This window comes from Pteronotus mesoamericanus, unplaced genomic scaffold, assembly GCF_021234165.1.
Source record: "Pteronotus mesoamericanus isolate MK-2021 breed Mesoamerican mustached bat unplaced genomic scaffold, CSHL_Meso_final contig_52, whole genome shotgun sequence".
NCBI classification, from domain to species: domain Eukaryota; kingdom Metazoa; phylum Chordata; class Mammalia; order Chiroptera; family Mormoopidae; genus Pteronotus; species Pteronotus mesoamericanus.
Window position 1 is genome coordinate 7755367 of NW_026555189.1, and position 19219 is coordinate 7774585.

The following is a 19219-nucleotide window of genomic DNA, read 5'->3' on the forward strand; positions in this document are numbered from 1 at the left end:
TAAATGGAGAAGAGATAACCATCTCAGCTGATGTCACACTCAACCATCTGGCCCCGCAGCTGGGCCAACAACTGACCCAGTCACATGAATGGGTCCATTCGACACCAGAACCACCACAAAACTGAGCCAGACCAAATTGTTTATTAACAAAATTATGATCTAAATAAATTATTGTTGTCTTAAGCCACTAAGTTTTGGGATGACTTGTTACACAACAGTAATAACAGAGCAAACACTGTTTAATCCTTCCTCTTGCTCATGGAACAAAGTATGAACTCCCTCTATGGGTACTCATGGTCTTGCATCTCTGCCCCAACCTTATTTCCAATACCAAGTCCCAGAGTCCTCCTACCAGATAGTTCATCTCTAATGCTTATAGTGTCTCTGAGGAAAACTATATGAGTAAGCTGAGCTTGGAGGGGACTTCAGTGAATAGATGAGCTTTGTTAAGGACAGCCTCCACTCAGCTCCAGCCTTGTTTTGTCATGTAGGAATGGGATCCCAATGTTTCCACAGATTTCCATTTTATCACAACAAACTGGAAATTCATATTTCTCTGTAAATTGTTCATATTTTTAAACATTAGCATCTAATCAAAAATTATTTTAATGCCATATAAGAAAAACAAAATATATTAGTCTAGGAATTCCCAGATTTTAATCTCTGCTAAATTCAAACCTGTGTCTCCTGCATGTGGTCCTTTTGTTCTGAATTTTTACGTTTGCTCACGGTGTATGCCTTACATAGCATACACTAACCCTACTCCTAAATATCACACCCCACCCCACCCTGGCAAGAACTCATCTCAATTCATTCAACAGCAAATGTGCTGGGTGCTATTCCAATCACTAAGGAGACACAATAAACAAAATACATTTGGATCTTATATTCTAGTAATCATCTCTTGATACTTTTCACTCTGAACACTCAGAATAAAATTATGGCTGATATCTATTCTTTTGTATCTTTTACTTATTCTTTTTTTAAAACCTAGAACATGATTTTACAAATAAAAATGTAGAAAAACAAACATGGATAGGTTGAACATTTAAAATTATTTTTTTTAATGTTTATTTATTTATTATTAGAGAAAGGGGAAAGAAGGGAGGAAGAGAGGGAGAGGAACATTGATCAGCTCCCTTTTTCTCACACCCCAACCAGGGACCAAATCTGCAACCCCGCCATGTGACCGAACTGGGAATCAGGAATTGAACCAGTGACCTTTGCTTTGCAGGATGGCACCCAACTGACTGAGCCACACTGGTCAGGGCCAGAATGATTGTTTTCTAGCCCTGGCTGGTGTGGCTCAGTTGGCTGGAGTTGTCCTGTAACCAAAGTGTTGCAGGTTCGATTCTCAATGAAGGCACATACCTAGGTTACAGGTCGCATACCTCCCATGCTTAAGTTTCTCTCACTCTCCATTCCTTTCTTTCTAAAAGCAAGGGAAAAAAAAAGTCCTTGGGTGAGTATTTAAAAAATTAAGATGATTCTTTTCTAGAGTTTTTCATTAGGTTCTACTATTTTCATCTTTAAAATCCTTTTGTCTTTACTGTAGGACTTACAATGAAAATCCTCTCTTGAAGGTTAATTATTTGCACTTTGGCAGACCTAGAGGCAGAGGTGGATTTACTGTGAGACTAATAAAGCTTAATATCTAGGGTCGCTCACTTTACACAAGATATCTCCCAAGACCCTGTACTTAATTTTTCCTCCTATTTATTTATAGAAATTTTCAAATACACAGGAAAATCAGTAGAATTATACTCTGGACACCCACCACCTAAATCTACAACTAACAATTTACTCTGTTTAGCTCATCACATATTTATCCATCTATCCATGACTCTATTTATCCATTAATCCACCCTAATTGTTTATGGATTTGGAAATTTCAAACATCAATGCACTTCATTCCAAAACACTTCAGCATTTATTTTAAACTTAAGTTTAATATTTGTTTATAGGGGTGTTTGGGGCATAAGCATGTAAATTTTCATGTTGTGAAATGTGTAAGTCTTCAATATACCATTCAATGACTTTTGACAAATGCATACACATGAATAACCCAAACTTCCATCAGGGTAATGAACATTATTTTGACACCAGAAAATTCTATTATGCTCGTACAGTAGACCCTTCTCCTCACTCCTATCCCACAATTCTGGTTTTTAACAGCATTTTTGAGGTATAATTGTCACATAATAAACTATACACATGTAAAGTGTGCGATTTGATGTTTTGAAGTATGTATACACCACCACAATCAAGACAGTGAACATATCCATCAACTCCTAGTTTTCCCAGGCTCCTTTATAATCACTCCCTTCCACTCCTGTTTGGTCATTATGGAACAGCTCTGATTGGACAGGGCAGGTCTTAGAAACTCTCTTGTAGGAGAACTTAAACAAACAGAGCTTAGTGCAGGAAGCTCTTCTTGGTATACAGAGTACATGTGAAGCCCTTGTCAGCACATAGTAACTCAGTTTTTATTATTTATAAAATTTAGGCCCTTGGCTGACTAGGGGAGTTCATCTCAGCAGATAAATTCCTTCTCAGGATTCACATCAAATGAATCGTCTTAGGTTCCACAAGCCAATAGGAAGGTTTAAGTAATCACCCATAAAAATGTGAATTTCACCCCTAAAAGGAACACAACCGACACTTTTCCTTCTAACTATTTACCTTTTGGAAGTTGGAGACAAGAGTATATATTTCTGGCTTTGTTTATTCTCTTTCTGTAAACATGGCCATTAAGTAGATCAGGAATGTACTCTCAGAACCATCTCGTAAACATTCTGTATATATTTCACTAAGCAGCCCTTCGTGTTGTCCAAATTTCTTTTACCATAGGATATATTACCTATTAATTTTTCATTTAAAAATGTTTTTAAAGACTTCAGTATTTGACAATGTACCTATGTATCCATTAATATGGAAAGTTACTCTCATATATTTTAAGACTGAAGCAAGATTCCATCTATATCTAAATTTAGATAGATGAAGATTTTAAACAAAGTTAATAATGACTTCTCTTGATAGAGACAATTCTTTTTTGCCTGTGTAGTTTTCTAATTTAAAAACAATTAATTGTTTTACATCGAACATGTAGTACTTATGTAACAGTGAGAATCACTCAAAATGTTTTATGCTTTACTCCGTGACATGCATTTACAAAAGAAAATTCCTTTCTCCTCATATTAGCCATGCCAAAGCTCAGTATCTATAGAAAGAAAACGGGAAAAAAAAGTACAAATGCTAATCTGGTTTTGGTGACAGTTTTGGAGGAGAAAAATATTGCAAAGCCATTATTTGGATTAACCACGATTTTCCTTTTTTTTTTTTTCTTTTTTTTAATGCTCTCTGCTGCTTGCTACCAATTCCACTGAAAATTGGCAGCTGAGTAAATAAAATTTTGGCAACGTGGTCTGTGCCGAGGTTCAGATTTTAGCGAGATTTCATCTTTGAGGGAGATGCTTGAAAAATATTTGCCCTTCAGTGATGTGATGATAGTTTAGTAGCAGGGAATTTATTGCAGTGATTTGGGACTTGAGATCGTGTTCGTAAATCCTTTTGCTTGCGCTCTTCAACCCCAAAAGAGGACATAGACGAAGGGGAGCGTCCTAGGTCTCTTTACGGACTCTAATTTCTGGGGGGAAACATTTCGAAATGATTGGATTATCTACAAGTCTTTGGATAAAAATAGCTCCTTTACTAAATAGGGAGGAGCAGGAGCCACCGCTTTATTTATTTCCTTTAAAGATTTTATTTATTTTTAGGAGAAGTAGAAGGGAGAAAGAAAGAGATAGGAACATCGATGGGTTGCCCCGCACATGGCCTCAACCGGAACCCACCCACAACCCGGGCAGGTGCCCTGACGAGGAATCACACAGGCGACCTTATGGTTCCCAGGCCGGCGTTCAACCCACTGAGCCGCACCAGCCAAGGCAGAAGCCACAGCTTTAAAATTTGCATCTTATCTGCAAAATGTACCGAGAAATCTTTTTTACAAGTTTTCTTCCTTCCGAAAGTCTCAAATAAAGAGCGGTAAAACCTTTCCTCCGCTCTTTGGTTTGGGGGCTGAACCGGAGATGACTGACGGTAGCTTTTTACCAATTACACGAGGTCTACGCGCGCGCGATCCCGCCTGATCAGTGTGCGAAGGACCAGCCAATGGGAGTGCCGCTCTTTCAGCCAGCTGCAACCAAAGGAAGAAGAGGAGAGGGTACTGGTCAACGGCTGGTACTGCTGCCCAATAGGAGCAAGCTGCGGCCGCGATTAAGGCGGGCTGCTTAAGCTGCTGGGGAGGAGCAGTTGGAACCGGTCCTGGGACGCGAGTTCTCCTGCAGAAACGGATGCGTCCGGCGGCGGGCTCGCGAGCTCGGCGGCGTCCTTCCGGCTCCAGGTGAGGAGGGCGCTTACCTCTCCCCAGATTTTGCGCTTCTGGCTCCAGGGTAACTTGCCGGGCTTGTTCCCTGGACGCGGGGCATAGGGACACCCCCGTGGTACTCCGCGGCCTGCGAAGGTCCAGCCGTTCTGGGCTGCCCCAAGGGTCAGGACTTAGGCACCCGAACTCCGGCCCTTTGGGGGTTTCTGAGAGGCCGGAGGTCGGGGCGGGGGGCGGGGAAGACAGGAAGTTCGGGTCATCCCGGAAGTTGCCGAGTTGGGAAGCCATTTCGCCGCAGGCGGGAGGCGATTTCGTCGCGGTCCGGAGTCGTGAGGTGGTGTAGCTATTGTCCCGGTAGCCGACCCTCAGACTTTTTCTTTGCAAATAACTGCTCTCTCTTTGAGCGTCCGTTAATTGCATTACTTAGGAGTTAACTAATTTTCGCTTTAATCCAGCTTTACCTCACAGCAGCACTGCAACGCACATACTTTTATCCCCGTTTTAAGGTGAGCTAGTTGAACAGACTGCGAAACCCACCTAAGGTTCCACAGGTAGGTAGTAGAGACGGAGCCAGGACTGAAGCCGGGGTCTGCCTCCCTCACTCCCTGGTACCGCCCCTTACTTTGTCTGTTGGGTGCCTGCGGGCCTCAGCTTGCCGTGGACATTGAAATCTGAGTAACAAAGTTTGGTAAGGCGACTAGTGGAAAGTCAGCCTTTGAAGCGCTAACTCTCATTGTAGAGAGAAAATCAAGGGCAAGGTTGCTCAAGGCTTGGGGTGACCTGGTCACGGTCTTTTGCTCTCGCCAGCGATTTTTCAACCTGTGTGCGGCCAGAATTTTTAAAACATGCAATGCCTCAGCTCTGGCGTGTGTGGCTCAGTTGGTTGGAGCGTTCCCCCTTCACCGAAAAGTTGTGAGGTTAGATTCCTGGTCGGGCAGTGTAGCGAAGTTGCTGGTTCCATCCCTGAGCCCTCTCCTGAGGAAGGCAACCAATTGCTGTTTCTCTCCTTTCCTCTCTTCCTAAAAAAGGAGTGAAAAAATGGTCTGGGTGAGGATTAAAAACAATCATGCAGTAGCTGACTAGTCTGGGGCACGGACCTCTTTTCCCTTAGATTGTCAAATTAAAAAATGGCAACGGCCAAAACAATAGCTGTCCAGTATGAATAAATCAGAATTATACCTATTTTTTTTGTCATACCAGCAAAAAATGTGTTGTTTGGTGTGCTGCAGAATTTTAGTAATTTATGTATGGGTGCCCTGAGATGGAAAAGGTTGAGAATTGCTGCTTTAGGCACCCGTGGTTACCGCAAGGGCTGGAGGGGTCTGCGTTTCCTCACATCGGTTGGGAAGCTGCTCCAGAACTACACTCTTCTATAGAACTTTTTGCGAAGATGAAAAGATTCTATATCTCTTCTGTGTTTGTAGCACTGTATATTAGGGGCTGGTATGTTCTCAGTTGTTGGGGTTTGGTTTTGGGGGGGCGGTTTAAGGTGCAGTGAATAATCCAACAGACATTTAGTATCTGCCATGTATACTTGAGTTGTGGAAGATAAAAGTGATGAAGTTGATGGGTTCAGCTCTGGGTTTTCCTGTTCTGATGAAAATTGGTTGCTCTTTAATCAGAACTAGCATATGATGAGGGGAAATAATTTTTTAGTATTTAACTATGCTGAAAAGTTCAGAGAATAATTTTCAGGAGACTTCTTTATTCACCATCCAGATCTAACAAATTTTGGACTTTACCTTTTGATATAATTACTTTTTTTTTAATTTAAATTCTCACCCCTGGACATGCTCATTGATTTTAGAGAGAGGAAGAGAAACAGTGATGTGGAAGAGAAACAATGATTGGTTGCCTCTTGGGGCAGGTCCCAACTGGGGGTGGAACCTGCAACCCCAGGTATGGGCCCCTACCAGGAATCAAACCTGTGACGTTTTGGTTTGTGATGCTCCAACCAACTGAACCACGCTGGCCAGGGTACTTTCATTTTTTTTAAGAAATAAAAATACTGTATATACAGCTGAAGCTTTGTGTGCCCCTGCACCCTCCCCCTCAATTTGGTATTGTAAGTCCAGATAGCATGGTTTTGTGTGTTTTTTAAGTATCCTAAAAACGGAACTATAGTGAATATGTTTGCAACCTGTTTTTTTTAATATTGGTTATAACTTTTGAGTAAACTTTACTGTGTTGAGGTTCTTAGTTGGAAGAGAGCTTATGGTTATATCTTGACCTGAGGTTTTGCTTTACTTTGTTCTGCATTTTTTGTGTTCTTTCTAGTTCTTCAGTTAATCAGATATCATGGCTTGCTTGATCTTTTAATTTTATTCTTATCTTAATTCGCTGTCTTTTCATTCTGTTTTCTGAAAGAGTTCCTCCACTTTGTCTTCCATTCCTTCTATTAAATGTTTTTATTTTGCTTACCATTTTTCATTTCAAGGACTCTTGATTTGTCCTTTTTTTCCCTAGCTTTCTTGTAAGTTTGCAAATTTTTTCTTTTTTTACATTGTCTTACTTTCTTTCCTCCAGGTTTCTTCTGCTTGTCTGCTTTGGTCTCCCCCAGATGTCATTTGATCCTTGCTTATTAGTTTATTTTTTAGGGGAGACCTCAAGAAACCTGATTGGGAGCTCTGTGTGAGTGGCTGAACCTTATCATCTACTAGGCTTTTACTGTTAGATGTATGGACAGAGACTTACCCATTTTCTTGGGGGATTCGCTAATGTCAGTATTAGTAGATCTTTTTTTCTTGAGCCAGTTTTCTCTAGAAAACAGTTTCTCTAACAACCTGCCTTGGAGCATAATGAATGTACATAAACCAGAATATTGTGTCCAGGATTTGTGTTGTGGCGGAGCTGGGTGGAAGGATTTTAAGTTTGTCACACTATTCAGTTTGTAGACTTTCACTTCACTCCTTATTTTCACTGCTGTGCTATACCTCATGCTAACTTTTTTTCATGTTATTTTTCAATTACAGTTTACATTATTTTTGTATTAGTTTTAGTTGAACAGCATAGTGGTTAGACAGTTCTGTACTTTACCATGTGTCCCCTCTCCCCCTGATATTTCCAGTATCCACCTGGCACTGTGCATAGTTATTACAATATTATTCACTATATTCCCTCTACATCCCATGACTATTATATAACTACCAATTTGTACTTCTTAATGACTTCACCTTTTTCACATCTTCCCCCAAATCCCTTCTCCTCTGGCAACCATCAGCCTGTTCTTTGTGTCTGTTGATTGTTTAAATTTTGTTTGTTCATTTATTTTGTTCTTTAGATTTCACATATAAGTGAAATCATTTGTCTTTCCCTGACTGACTTATTTCACTTAGCACACTACCCTCTGAGTCCATCCATGCTGTCACAAATGGTAAGATTTTATTCTTTTCATGGCCGAGTAATATTCCATTGTATACACAAACTACAGCTTTTCTATCTGCTCATCTATGGATGTGTGGTTGGGTTGCTTCTATATCTTGGCTATTGTAAATAATACGTCAGTGAACATAGGGGTACGCATATTCTTCTGAATCAGTGTTTTGGGTTTCTCCAGATGTATATACATAAGTAGGATCCCTGGGTCTTAAGGCAGTTCCCATTCTTAATTTTTTTGAGGACCTTCATGCTGTTTTCCATAGTGGTTGCACCAGTCTGCCCCTCATGCTCCTCTGTGCCTGTCTGGTATAAGCCTCCAGTTTTCCTACAGAATAGGGTGAGAAAGTTTTTGTTTGGTGGCTGGCTTTTTTGTTTTGACTAGGAGACAGGTAGACTATTACAAGCTTTCAACCGATCTTTTTCAGCTCCACCTTTCAACATTGCCTTCTGTGGTACTTGGTTTCTACAGTCCCCTCGGTGGGAATCAAGAGCACACAATTTACCCTCTTGCAGGCACTTGAGTTTCATCTTTTCAGCACTACCATGTAGTTACCAGTTACCAGTCCAAAAACACTGGTTTACATATCTTATTCCTGTTTTCTCTTACTTTGTCCTTATGATTTGTCCTTTTCTTTAGTGCCTTTTTTTTTGAGGGGAGGGAAGTCATGTTCACAGGTTTCAGGAGTGAGAAAAATACATGTGCTTCATCCATCTTGTTTATCAGAATTCCCCCCATTTACTCTGTCCAGTCTGGTCTCTGACCCCATCATTTTGGGGAATCTTTTCTAGGTTATCTATCATTTCCACATTGCTGAATCTAATGGCCATTCTTGCCCCTCTTTAGCAATTGACACACGTAACCGTTCTCTCTTTGAAACAGTCTTTCAAGACACCCCATTCTCCCAGGTTTCCTCCTACTTTATAGTCTTGTTCCTGGGTTCTCTTCCTGCACTTCTTACTCTTTTAACGTTAGTATCTCCAGTTTTAGTCCTTGGCCTGCTTTTTCTTTTGTATCTATTTCGTATTTAGTCTCTAACATGATTTTAAGAAGCTTGCCTATGCCGAGGATTCTCAAAACTGTCCACTGCTTCCCATCTCCACTGTTACTACCCTTGTCCACTAATTTACACTTATACAGTAGCCTATAAACTGAGCACCTTGCTTGCACTCTTGCTCCCTTATAGTCCATTCCTAACACAGAGGAAACTCCTTACCGGGGCCTTCAGTGACAGCCTCATTCCATACTGTCCACTCTTCCTTACTATGCATTACACTGGTCTGTCGGGTTTCTCAACTGCACCAAATCATGCCCTCCAGGGATCTGTGTTCTGATTTCCTTCAGAAATTCTTCTTGGCTCTTTTAATCTTAGCTCAATTTTATTCTTTCCAACAGGCCTTCCCTCACTTTTGTGTCTGAAATGGTGTTTCTTGCCTTCTGCTCTCAAAACTAAATATCACAATGTCTAATTTTCACATTTGTTTATTTTCTCATTCACTAGAGTGTAAACTCTGTTATGCAGGATCTTATGCGTCTCATATGTGTGGTGTCTGACCACATAACAGTGCTTAAAAAGTATTTGTTAAATGGAATTAGAGACAGGAAACAAATAATGAAAAGGATGGGGTAAATAAAGGTTGCTCCGCCTTTTTGGAGAAATTAAGTAAATTTCAACTTTAAGTTAGTAATTGAAGTAATTTTGCAAGTATTCCTTCACGTTTATCCTCTGTAGCTTCGTGCTGTGAAAGATGTGTGTTTACTAAAATTAAATATAGCATTACATGCATTTGTTTTGGTAAATTCAGGTCATGACAAAGAACTGAAAGAGGTCTGGGAGATTACTTTCAGATCCAATAGTTCAATCCCCTTATTTCACTGTAGTCAAATGACTTCATGTTTTCAAAGGGCAAACTGAACCCCTAGTTGTAAGTGGTTGTTATGGATAAAAAAGTGGATGATTACCAAAGTACCTCTGCCTTAAATTAAGTGAAATCTTCTCAGTTTTTTCCAGGAATGATTTTAAACAACTTCTAAAAAACTAGATACGATTATATTGGCTGCATGGCATGTTTTATCTTTTACTAATACTTTTACAAATATTGCTTCCTCAGTGATGGCTCACGAAGCAATGGACTATGATCTTCAGGTGCAGTTAGATCATAATGCTGCAGAACAGCCTGCTCTGGCCGAAGTGGTCAGCAGTCAAGAGGGACCACCCCAGCTTCGGCCTGCTTTGGGTGAAGTTGTTAGTAGCCAAGAGGGACCACCCCTGCTCCAGCCTGCTCCTGCTGAGGTGGTCAACAGTCGAGGGGAACCTCACTTGGCGCAGCCTGCTCCGCAAGTGTCCATTGACCTGACAGAGGAAGTGGAGCTCTTGGGAGAAGAGAATGTGGAGAACATCAATCCAGGAGCTTCAGAGGAGCATAGGCAGGGATCTGGTACTAACCACACTGTTCAAGTGGCTTCATTGGAGTCAGTGAGCACCTTCATTAATGGGCTGCAGAGACTTCATGGCATGCTAGAATTCCTGAGACCACCTTCAGACCACACTGTGGGGCCAGTGAGGAACAGGCGGAGGAGAGGGGCCGCTTCACGCAGAGCAAGAGCAGGAGGGTCTCAGAGGACGGACAGTACCAGGTAAATAATAATGTCTAGATTGTGGGACTAGTACCAGATTGCGAATTATGAACCTTAGGCTTTGGTCATACCCCCAGTGGTGCTGCTGATAGGATTAGACAGTGCAACTTGTGGCAAGACAGGTAACGTTTCTGAATTCCCATTTCCTCACAGGTCAGATGAAAATAAAAGTGCCTGCCTTATTTATGTAACAAGATAATGGAGGGGATAAGTTATGCTTGGACATTTTGGAAACTGGGTGGTAGTTTGTTGGCGGTGGCTCTTGTAGAGGCTGGTTTTTTAAGATAATTTGCATCTTGTATGTAAAAAAAAAAGTATTTCTTAATTTGCATGTTCACTACACTCACCTAAGACCCATTGTTCATGGCACTCCACATAGAGTGCAGGCTAGATTTAGAGGATCCTTGCGAAAAATAGAATGTGAATTAGTTTGGAGCTTATCTAAGTGGGAAGGATTCCATTTCTTCTCACTTGAAAATGTGTTGAAGAGTTGAAAATTTTCTTTCATAGTTTTTGGTTTGAACTTACCTCTTGAAGGACTTAGTTATGAAGTCTTGACAGGGTTATTATAAAGAATAACAATTGTCTGTGTCTTATGTTTTTAACTTCCTCCTGCATCGGTTGAAATGCTGTATTTCACATTTGGCCTTTTAAATATTGTCATGTTTAAAGAGGTTGAATTTATTTTATGGACCCTGAGTGTTTTGTTCAGGGTCTCATAGCTAACACACCAAGGAAATAGAGCTGGCATTGCAACCTGGATCACTCCTTTTCTACATAGGCAGATGGGAGATTCACGCAGCTCCATTTGTTTTTTTTAACACTGTGAGAATGGTGAAGTGATACCAAAAAGACAAGTAGTTAGGCCATCTATTTACTTGTTTTACAAATGAGGAAGCCAAAGGGATAATTTGTGATTTGACTGGCGTATCTCCGGAATTGAGATGGTGCTTTCAGTTGGAAAAATCAGTATCTTTTTTTAGGATTTTATTTATTTATTTTTAGAGAGAGGGGAAGGGAGGCAGAAAGAGAGGGGGAGAAAAACATTGATGTGCGAGAGAGATATCTATTGGTTGCCTCTCACTTGCCCCCTACTGGGGGCCTGGCCTGCAACCCAGGCATGTGCCCTGAATGGAAATCAAACCAATGACCTCTGGGTTCATAGGCTGGCACTCAGTCCACTGAGCCACACCAGCCTTTTTCTATGATCCTGCTGATTGCAGTAGCAAGGCCTGCTATTATCATGGCTCCAATCCCTGTAGTACAGTCACTTCTAGATGTAATCCATCAAGGATGATGAGTATCTACTTCTTTGTTGACAGGAGTTTCAAGTGCATGTTACTCTGTTATTTTAAGGTGTTATTCCTTTGGATTATGAAGGTAAAATAAAATTCCACACATTTGTATGATAGGTCACTGTACCTTGTAGCGCAATTTGGGGGCTCTGTTGAAGTGACTGAGTGGACTGAGAGTTGAGATTGGTGTCCCTAGGAACTGACTGTGGCACCAAGAAGCCTCTCACTATTCCTCAGCCTTGGTTGTTCATACATGCAATTGGGCAGGGGGAGGATGTGATTGCTTTTGGTGGGGGACACTTAATTGTGTTAACCAATTCACAGGAGAGTGACACTTACAAACCTGATGTCAATTTACAGAATGAAATAGAAATGCTACAGAAACCAAATTATATTGTTGTCATGGGCGGCATGATTCTCCCAGGAGGTATTTACACACAGAAGCCAAACAATAATCAATAATCAGAAAATTGCTTGACATATGTAGAATCTGTGCTTTGGTTGCAGAATTTAGATGTTGAAAGATGTTAGTCAAGCAGTTAGTCAAGCAGTGTAACTGACATTCATATGTTTGTCTCCACAAAGTTCAATAAACCTAAAAGGACAGGGATTATGTAAAGAATACAGATTCTGGAGCCATATAAATGTGTATTAAAACATTTTCCCCTAAATATTGTAAGCAAATTGCACCATATATTTATGTTAAAAAGTGCTTTTTTACAGGACTGATTGCTTATACCTTCTGAATGTCTTCACATGAATTTCTCAGTATGGTGTTTGGCATTTATTCACCTGACAAACTATCCCTGGGTCACATGGTGAGAGCCCAGGTCAAGATGAGCAGCTTCTATCTCTTAATATTTGTAACATTCCACCATTTGAGATACTGCTCTTTGCTTCGGAGATACATTGGTGAACAGGACAGATCAGGATACCTGTTCTCATGGAGCTTGTGGAATTTAGGACTACAAAAGTTAAGTAGGGGCAAGAGCTTACTTACCATACAATTATTTAATTCAGAAATACTAAGGGACATTATTATTAAAATAGTGCAAAGAATGAGGTAGATTTCTTGGGTTTCAAGGTTGCACTCCCAAAGAGAAACCCCTAGCACTGCCTCCTATTGCTCTGTATAGTTTCCCTTTCTTATGTCCTGACCTGACCTTGGAAATACCTATTTTGCTATGTAAAAACAATATTGAGTAATTTTTTTTAAAACAAGTCAGTTACTTAATTTTTTACTTCTAGCTAGACCAAGAAATAGAAGACTCAAAAGTATTAAAATCAGGAATGAAAGAGGGAACATTAATACCAACCTTACAGAAGAAAACAATATTACTAGGGACAACCATGAACATTTTTATACCAAGAAATTAGATAACTTATGTGAAATTGACAGATTTCTAAAAAGACATAAAGTACTAGTAATCTCAAGAAAATCTGAATAAACCAGCACACATTAAACTAGTAATTAAAATAAGAAAATGCCACTAAGAAGAGCCCAGAACTAGATGGCTTCCCTGGTTAATTATATCAAACATTTAAAGACAAAATAAATAACAGCAATACTTCATAAACTCTTCTAAAATGTGGAAGAGGCTGGAACACTTTCCCACTGGTTATCTGAAGCCAGTATTACCCTGACACCAAAACCATACAAAGACATCACAAGGAAACTATACCACTGTCCTTTGTAAATACAGATGCAAGAACACTCCAATAAAACGCTAGCAAATTGAATACAACAACATAAAAAGGATTATATACCATAACCAAATAGCATTGGTTTCAGGAAAGAAAAATTGATTCAACATACAGAAAGCAATCAGCAAGCTCTTGCTGGTGTGGCTCAGTGAGTAGGGTGTTGTCCCACAAACTGAGAAGTCCTGGGTTCGATTCCCAGTTAGGGTACATGCCTGCTAGGTCCCCAGTTGGAGACGTGCAAGAGGCAGCTGATCCATGTTTATGTGGCACATTGATGTTTCTCTCCCTGTCTTTCTACTTCCCTTCTTTCTAAAATAAATAAAATCTATTCTATTTAAAAAAAAAAAAAAGCAGTGAGATATACCATATTCATACAATAAAGAGGGGGAAATGAACATTTCAACCGACCCCAAAAAAACCACTTGACAAAACCCTTTCATGAAAAACAAAACACTCAACAATCTAGGAATGAAAAGGAACTTGATGCTCACCCCAACAATGGGCATCAGTGAAAAAACTCAGCTAATCTATCTACTGAATGGATAAAGACTGAAAGCTTTCCCTTAGTTCAGAAACAAGACAAGGATGTCTGCTTTTTCACATCTTCTATTTACCATTGTACTGGAGGTTCCAGCCAGGTCAATTAGGCCCCCCCCCCCAAAAAAAAAGGTAGGGGAGCTTTTGGATTAGAAAGGAAGAAATAAAACGAGCTATTTGCAGATAATATAGTCCTTGTATTAAGTTATGAAAAAGCAGCACCAAGAGACCACATATTATATGATCCCATTCATGGAAATTCCATAACAGGCAAATCCACAAAGTTGAAGTAAATTAGTGGTACCAGAGGCTGAGGGAAAGGGGGAAAAGGAGTGGGTGCTTATGGGTACAGAGTTCATTTGAAGTGGTGAATATGTTTTGGGCTCTGGTCAGTTTGGCTCAGTTGGAGCATCATCCTGTAAACTGAAAGGTTGCAGGTTTGGTCTTGGTTGGGGGTCGGGGGTGAGGGGAGACATGAGAGGCAAATGATGGGTGTTTCTCTTGCATTGAAGTTTCTCTCTCTTCCTCACTTCCCCTTTCTAAAAAAAATCAGTAAACAGCCCTAGCTGGTGTGGCTCAGTTGACTGAGTACCAGCTTTCCAGCCAAAGGGCTGTCACTTCCATTCCCAGCGTAGGGCACATGCGTAGGTTGCCATCCAGGTCCCTAGTAGGGGGCGCACGAGATGCTTCTCTCCTTCTCTTTCTCTCTCCCCTTCTCTAAAAATAAATAAATAAATCTTTTTTAAAAAATCAGTAAACATGTCCTCTGGTGAGGATAAAAAGTAATAAATAAAAAATGTTTTGGAAAAAAAGTTGGTTGATGGTTTCCTAACTTCATGGTTATGCTAAAAGTCACTGAATTGTACACTTAAATTGTGAATCAGAAAGGACTCACAATTGCTGTAATACTTTTCTTTTTATTTACACCTTTTTTTCCTTTTTTTATGCTCCAGGACAATTTTTTTTCATTGCTTTTAGAGAGGGGGTAGGGAAAAGAGAAACATCAATGTGAGAGAAAAGCCAATCAGTTGCCTCCTGCACACCCCGACTGGTTTCAGACCTGCAACCCAGGCATGTGCCCTGATTGGGGATCGAACCCACAACCTTTCAATTCACAGGGCAACACTCCAACTAACCAAGCCACACCAGTCAGGGCCACTTTTTTTTCATTTTTTTGTAATAAGGACAAATCTTCGATCTATTAAATTGGATCCCAAATAATGTTTATTTTATTCCATTGAATCTATTTTTAATAGGAAGCCCTGGTTTGCCATAAATTTTAGCCATTCTATGAGAAATAAAAATTTTTCCGTGTGAGCAATCTCCAACAATGTGTCTGGGTTATATATCTTAATTATCAAAAACAGTTATTAAAACTTAAGGTACATCACCATTCAGTTAGTAATACCTTGTGATTAGTAGCTCATAATATGTTCTAAAGTCCAGAACACTGTGTTGGTTTTTAATATTGAATGTCATTAATTCAAGGCTATATGTGGAGCATGGTTTATTACCTTGGATATGAGGGAAACTAAGGTATTGTAGTGGTCGTGATTAAAACTCAGCCAGGCAGAAGCAATTGATGTATTAAATCTGTTCCCATCTCTTCTCATCTTGAGTTCGTTGTTGTTTTTTTTTTAAATTGTGCTGTGTTTTTTAGTTTTAAGCTGGTATTAAACTTGAAAGGAAAATAATGTCTTAAAATAAGAGGTGCTCTGGTCAGGTGGCTCAGTTGGTTAGAGTGTTGTCCCATCCACCAAATGGTTGCAGGTTCAGTACCAGTTGGGGGTACACAGGAGGCAACTGATGGATGTTTTTCTCTCACATCGATGTTTCTCTTTCTCTCCCTTTCTTTCTCCAGTCAATAAGCATATCTTTGCGTGAGGTGTTTTTTTTTTTTTTTTTTTTTTTTTTAAGTGAAAGAAGAGGTGGACAGTGATGACTGAAGCCAGAGTTCATACTGCATCCCAGAAGACCTCGATCTGCCTAGCTGCAGCAGGAGAATCCCATGAGACCGTATTTGACTTACGGGCTCTTCTTGCCTCCTCCTTTTTCCAGTCCCTAACAGACGAATTGCTGAGTAGTGTCCTTTAACAGAAGTTGACACATAGCCAAAGGCTAGTGATGTAGAATTAGCTTTTAGAAGGGTCAAGCTCTGGTGTGGATTACTATAACTGAGTAGAAAGAGAGTATATAGACCATCCAGCATCTCCCTAAATCTGCTATTTCTGCTTCAGTGTTCAAAGGTAGCATTTAATGGCCTGGAGATGGGTTGAAACGACTAGGATTTACCTTCAAGTTACTGTGAGTTATTTTTGTGATGGTGGTTCATTGTACTATAATTCTGTTGTCTTTCTCCATAAATAGGTCCAGAGCACCATTGGATGCTTACTTTCAAGTGAGCAGGAGCCAGCCTCATTTGCCAAACACCTCTCGTGATTCAGGGGCCAGCAATCCTGTCTCTGAAGACTTGCAGATATCAAGTAGTGCTGATTCTGACAGTGACAGCTCCATAGAGTATGAAGAGGCTGTTGTTCCGGCAGAGGAACCTGGCATTGTTATTTTAGGAGGTGAGTGTTTTTATCAAGCTTCAGGCTCACAAGGCTTAACATCCAGAAAACTTAGAGTCCAAAAGGCTAGAGACCCTCCTACCCCCCAACCCCCGCCAAATGTTACAGATTCCTGCTTTACAGTTTAGCTTTTCTCAGACCTCTGAGAAGGAAGTAGGGGTCTTTTTTGGTGGTTGGGTTTTTGTTTGTTTGTTTTTTTGTTGTTGTTTTGTTTTGTTTTTTACAAAAAGCTCTAAATTCAGCACCCCATCTATTCTTCCATTTTTGAAGTCCTAGTATAATGTTAACGTGTTGTGCAGGAGGAACTTTATTTAGCAGTAGGTGGGCAGAGAACCCTAAAGCATGTGTCCTGCTTACATTAAAAACCCTCTGACACCCCAGATGGTGGGCTTTTCCTACTAAATGGAACCAGGGCTTTTTTGAGAAATGGCTTTCTAGGTCCTGGATAGGAGATCTAAAAGAAGAGCTTAGTCATTTTATTAGGCTAGAAAAACAAGGAAACCACGTAAGTTTTATAGTTATGCAAAGGAACAACCTAGGGAAGGCTCTTAGTGACTTAAGATGGGACAATTTCAGCACCAAAAAGAATAATGTGCACTTGGATTATGTATTGAAATGGGTTGAAATACCTCACATTTATGAAAATCCATTTTTTTTAAAAACCTCACTTATCAATTATTACAAATTATTAGAGCCCTAACTCATTACTCTGAAAGCTTGTAAATAAAGAGTTAAGCATTTACTCTACTTTTCCTGTGTGAAATGTATTTGGGAAAACCAAACCAAATAGTTGATGAAAGAGATTTTGGGGATTTTTTTTTTTTAAGACCTATTTTTAGAGTAGTTTAAGGTTCACAACAAAATTGAGAGGAAAGTACAGAGGTTTCTCATATACCCTCTGTTTCTGTGCATGCATGCCTGCCTCCTCATTATCAGCACCACTCAACAGAATGGTGCATTGTCATATACCGTAATCACCCAAAGTCCATAGTTTACTTTAGAGTTAATTCTTTTTTCTTTCTTTTTTTTTTTTTAATATTTTACTTATTTATTTTTAGAAAGGGTAAGAGGGGGAGAAAGAACGAGAGAAACATCAGTGTGACAGAGAAATATTGATCAGTTGCCTCTTGTGCACGCCCGAACTGGAGACTGAACCCAAAACCTAGGCATGTGCTCTGACTAGACCAGTGATCTTGTTTCATGGAACAAAGCCCCACCAACTGAACAATACCATTCAGGGCTAGGTTCATTCCTGGTGTTATACATTTTATGGTCTTAGACAACCATCATAATACACAATGCATTTTCACTGCCCTAAAAATTCTCTGTGCTCTGCCTATTTATCCCTCCTACCCACCCCCAAGGAAATTTTTTAAATAGAAGAATTATAGCTAATAATTGGACAAGAATGATAGGGAAAAAAATCACTTTGTGACTCCTAATGAAATAATGTATCTATGCAAAGATCATCGGTGGATTCTAACATCATTAGGTTGAAAGATTGGTGGAGCCTTGGCTGATGTGGCTCAGTGGACTGAGCTCTGGCCTGCAAACCAAAGGGTCACTGGTTTGATTCCCAGTCAGGGCACATGCCTGGGTTGCAGGCCAGGTCCCTATTGGGGGCCATGTGAGAGACAATCGGTTGAATTATCTCTCACACATTAATGTTTCTCTCCCTTTCTCCCTCCCTTCCCATCTCTAAAAATTAAAAAAAAAAAAAAAATTATTTAAGAAAAAGGGAAAAAAGGTTAGTGGAATTCTTTTTAATAGAGGGACCACACTGACATCTTTAGACCTTATGTGTCCCTTGATGTGCTATAGTTAGAAATATCAACACTACTTAGCAAGTACTTTTACAAAAACAACAACAAAAAAAGAAAACCTGAATCTATTTAAGACAATAGATATAAAAACTAGTGTGCACACTTTACAGGCAGGAAGGAGAGAAACAAGGTAAAATCAAGATCTCAAAGATACAGTTATTCAAACTTAAAAGGTAGGACATTTGGAACATCTAGAAATACCTAAATGTATATGAAAATCTAGTTTTGTAAAGGGAAAATCTCAAATCAGTGAGAAAAAGAGACTTTTTGTACTGTAAATACTGCATAGCTAGCCCTGGCTGGGTAGCTCAGTTGGCTAGAGCATCATCCCAGTATGCCAAGGTTGCAGGTTCAAACCCCTGTCAGGGAACATACAAGAATCAACCAGTGAATGCATAAATAAGTGGAACAACAAATCAATGTTTCTCTCCCCACCCTCCTTCCTCTCTCTCTCTCTCTCTCTCTCTCAAATCAGTAAGTAAAATATTAAAACTCGATAGTTAACTGGGAAATAATGAAACTAGATTCATTTCTTATACTATAAACCAGGATCAGAAACCTAGTATAACAAATGAAACCATTTTGGTATTAGAAAAATGATAAAACCCATTAGAAAGGAGTACTTCAAAATCTAGAAGCAATACAAGAAAATTACATAAAAATTTGAGCCTCTAAAAAAAAAGACTAAAAATTTAAAATCACCTTTAAATTGATTTTTTTGTGCAGGGTTGATGAACACTGTGATAGTTTAGGGATTGGACTGATGCCACCCGAGCTCAATATGAGCCTTCTGATGTGCTTACAATCAGAAGTATACAATCTAACAAGTATCTTATTGCCACTCTTCCCAAAAAAACCAGAATTGAATCTACTGAAGCCTCTAGATCTGTCAG

General features: G+C 39.8%; 1 protein-coding gene across 1 annotated transcript in view; it reads left to right on the forward strand.

Moving 5' to 3' along the window:
- Positions 1–4338: 4338 nt before the first annotated feature.
- The window catches only part of RFWD3 (ring finger and WD repeat domain 3), a 35635-nt gene continuing 20754 nt past the window's right edge, over positions 4339–19219 (forward strand). Inside the window, exons 1-3 of the mRNA XM_054579190.1 lie at positions 4339–4402; positions 9872–10397; positions 16301–16503. Coding sequence (XP_054435165.1) covers positions 9874–10397; positions 16301–16503 — 727 coding nt within the window. The 5' untranslated portion in view covers positions 4339–4402; positions 9872–9873. The remainder of the gene's footprint in view (positions 4403–9871; positions 10398–16300; positions 16504–19219) is intronic.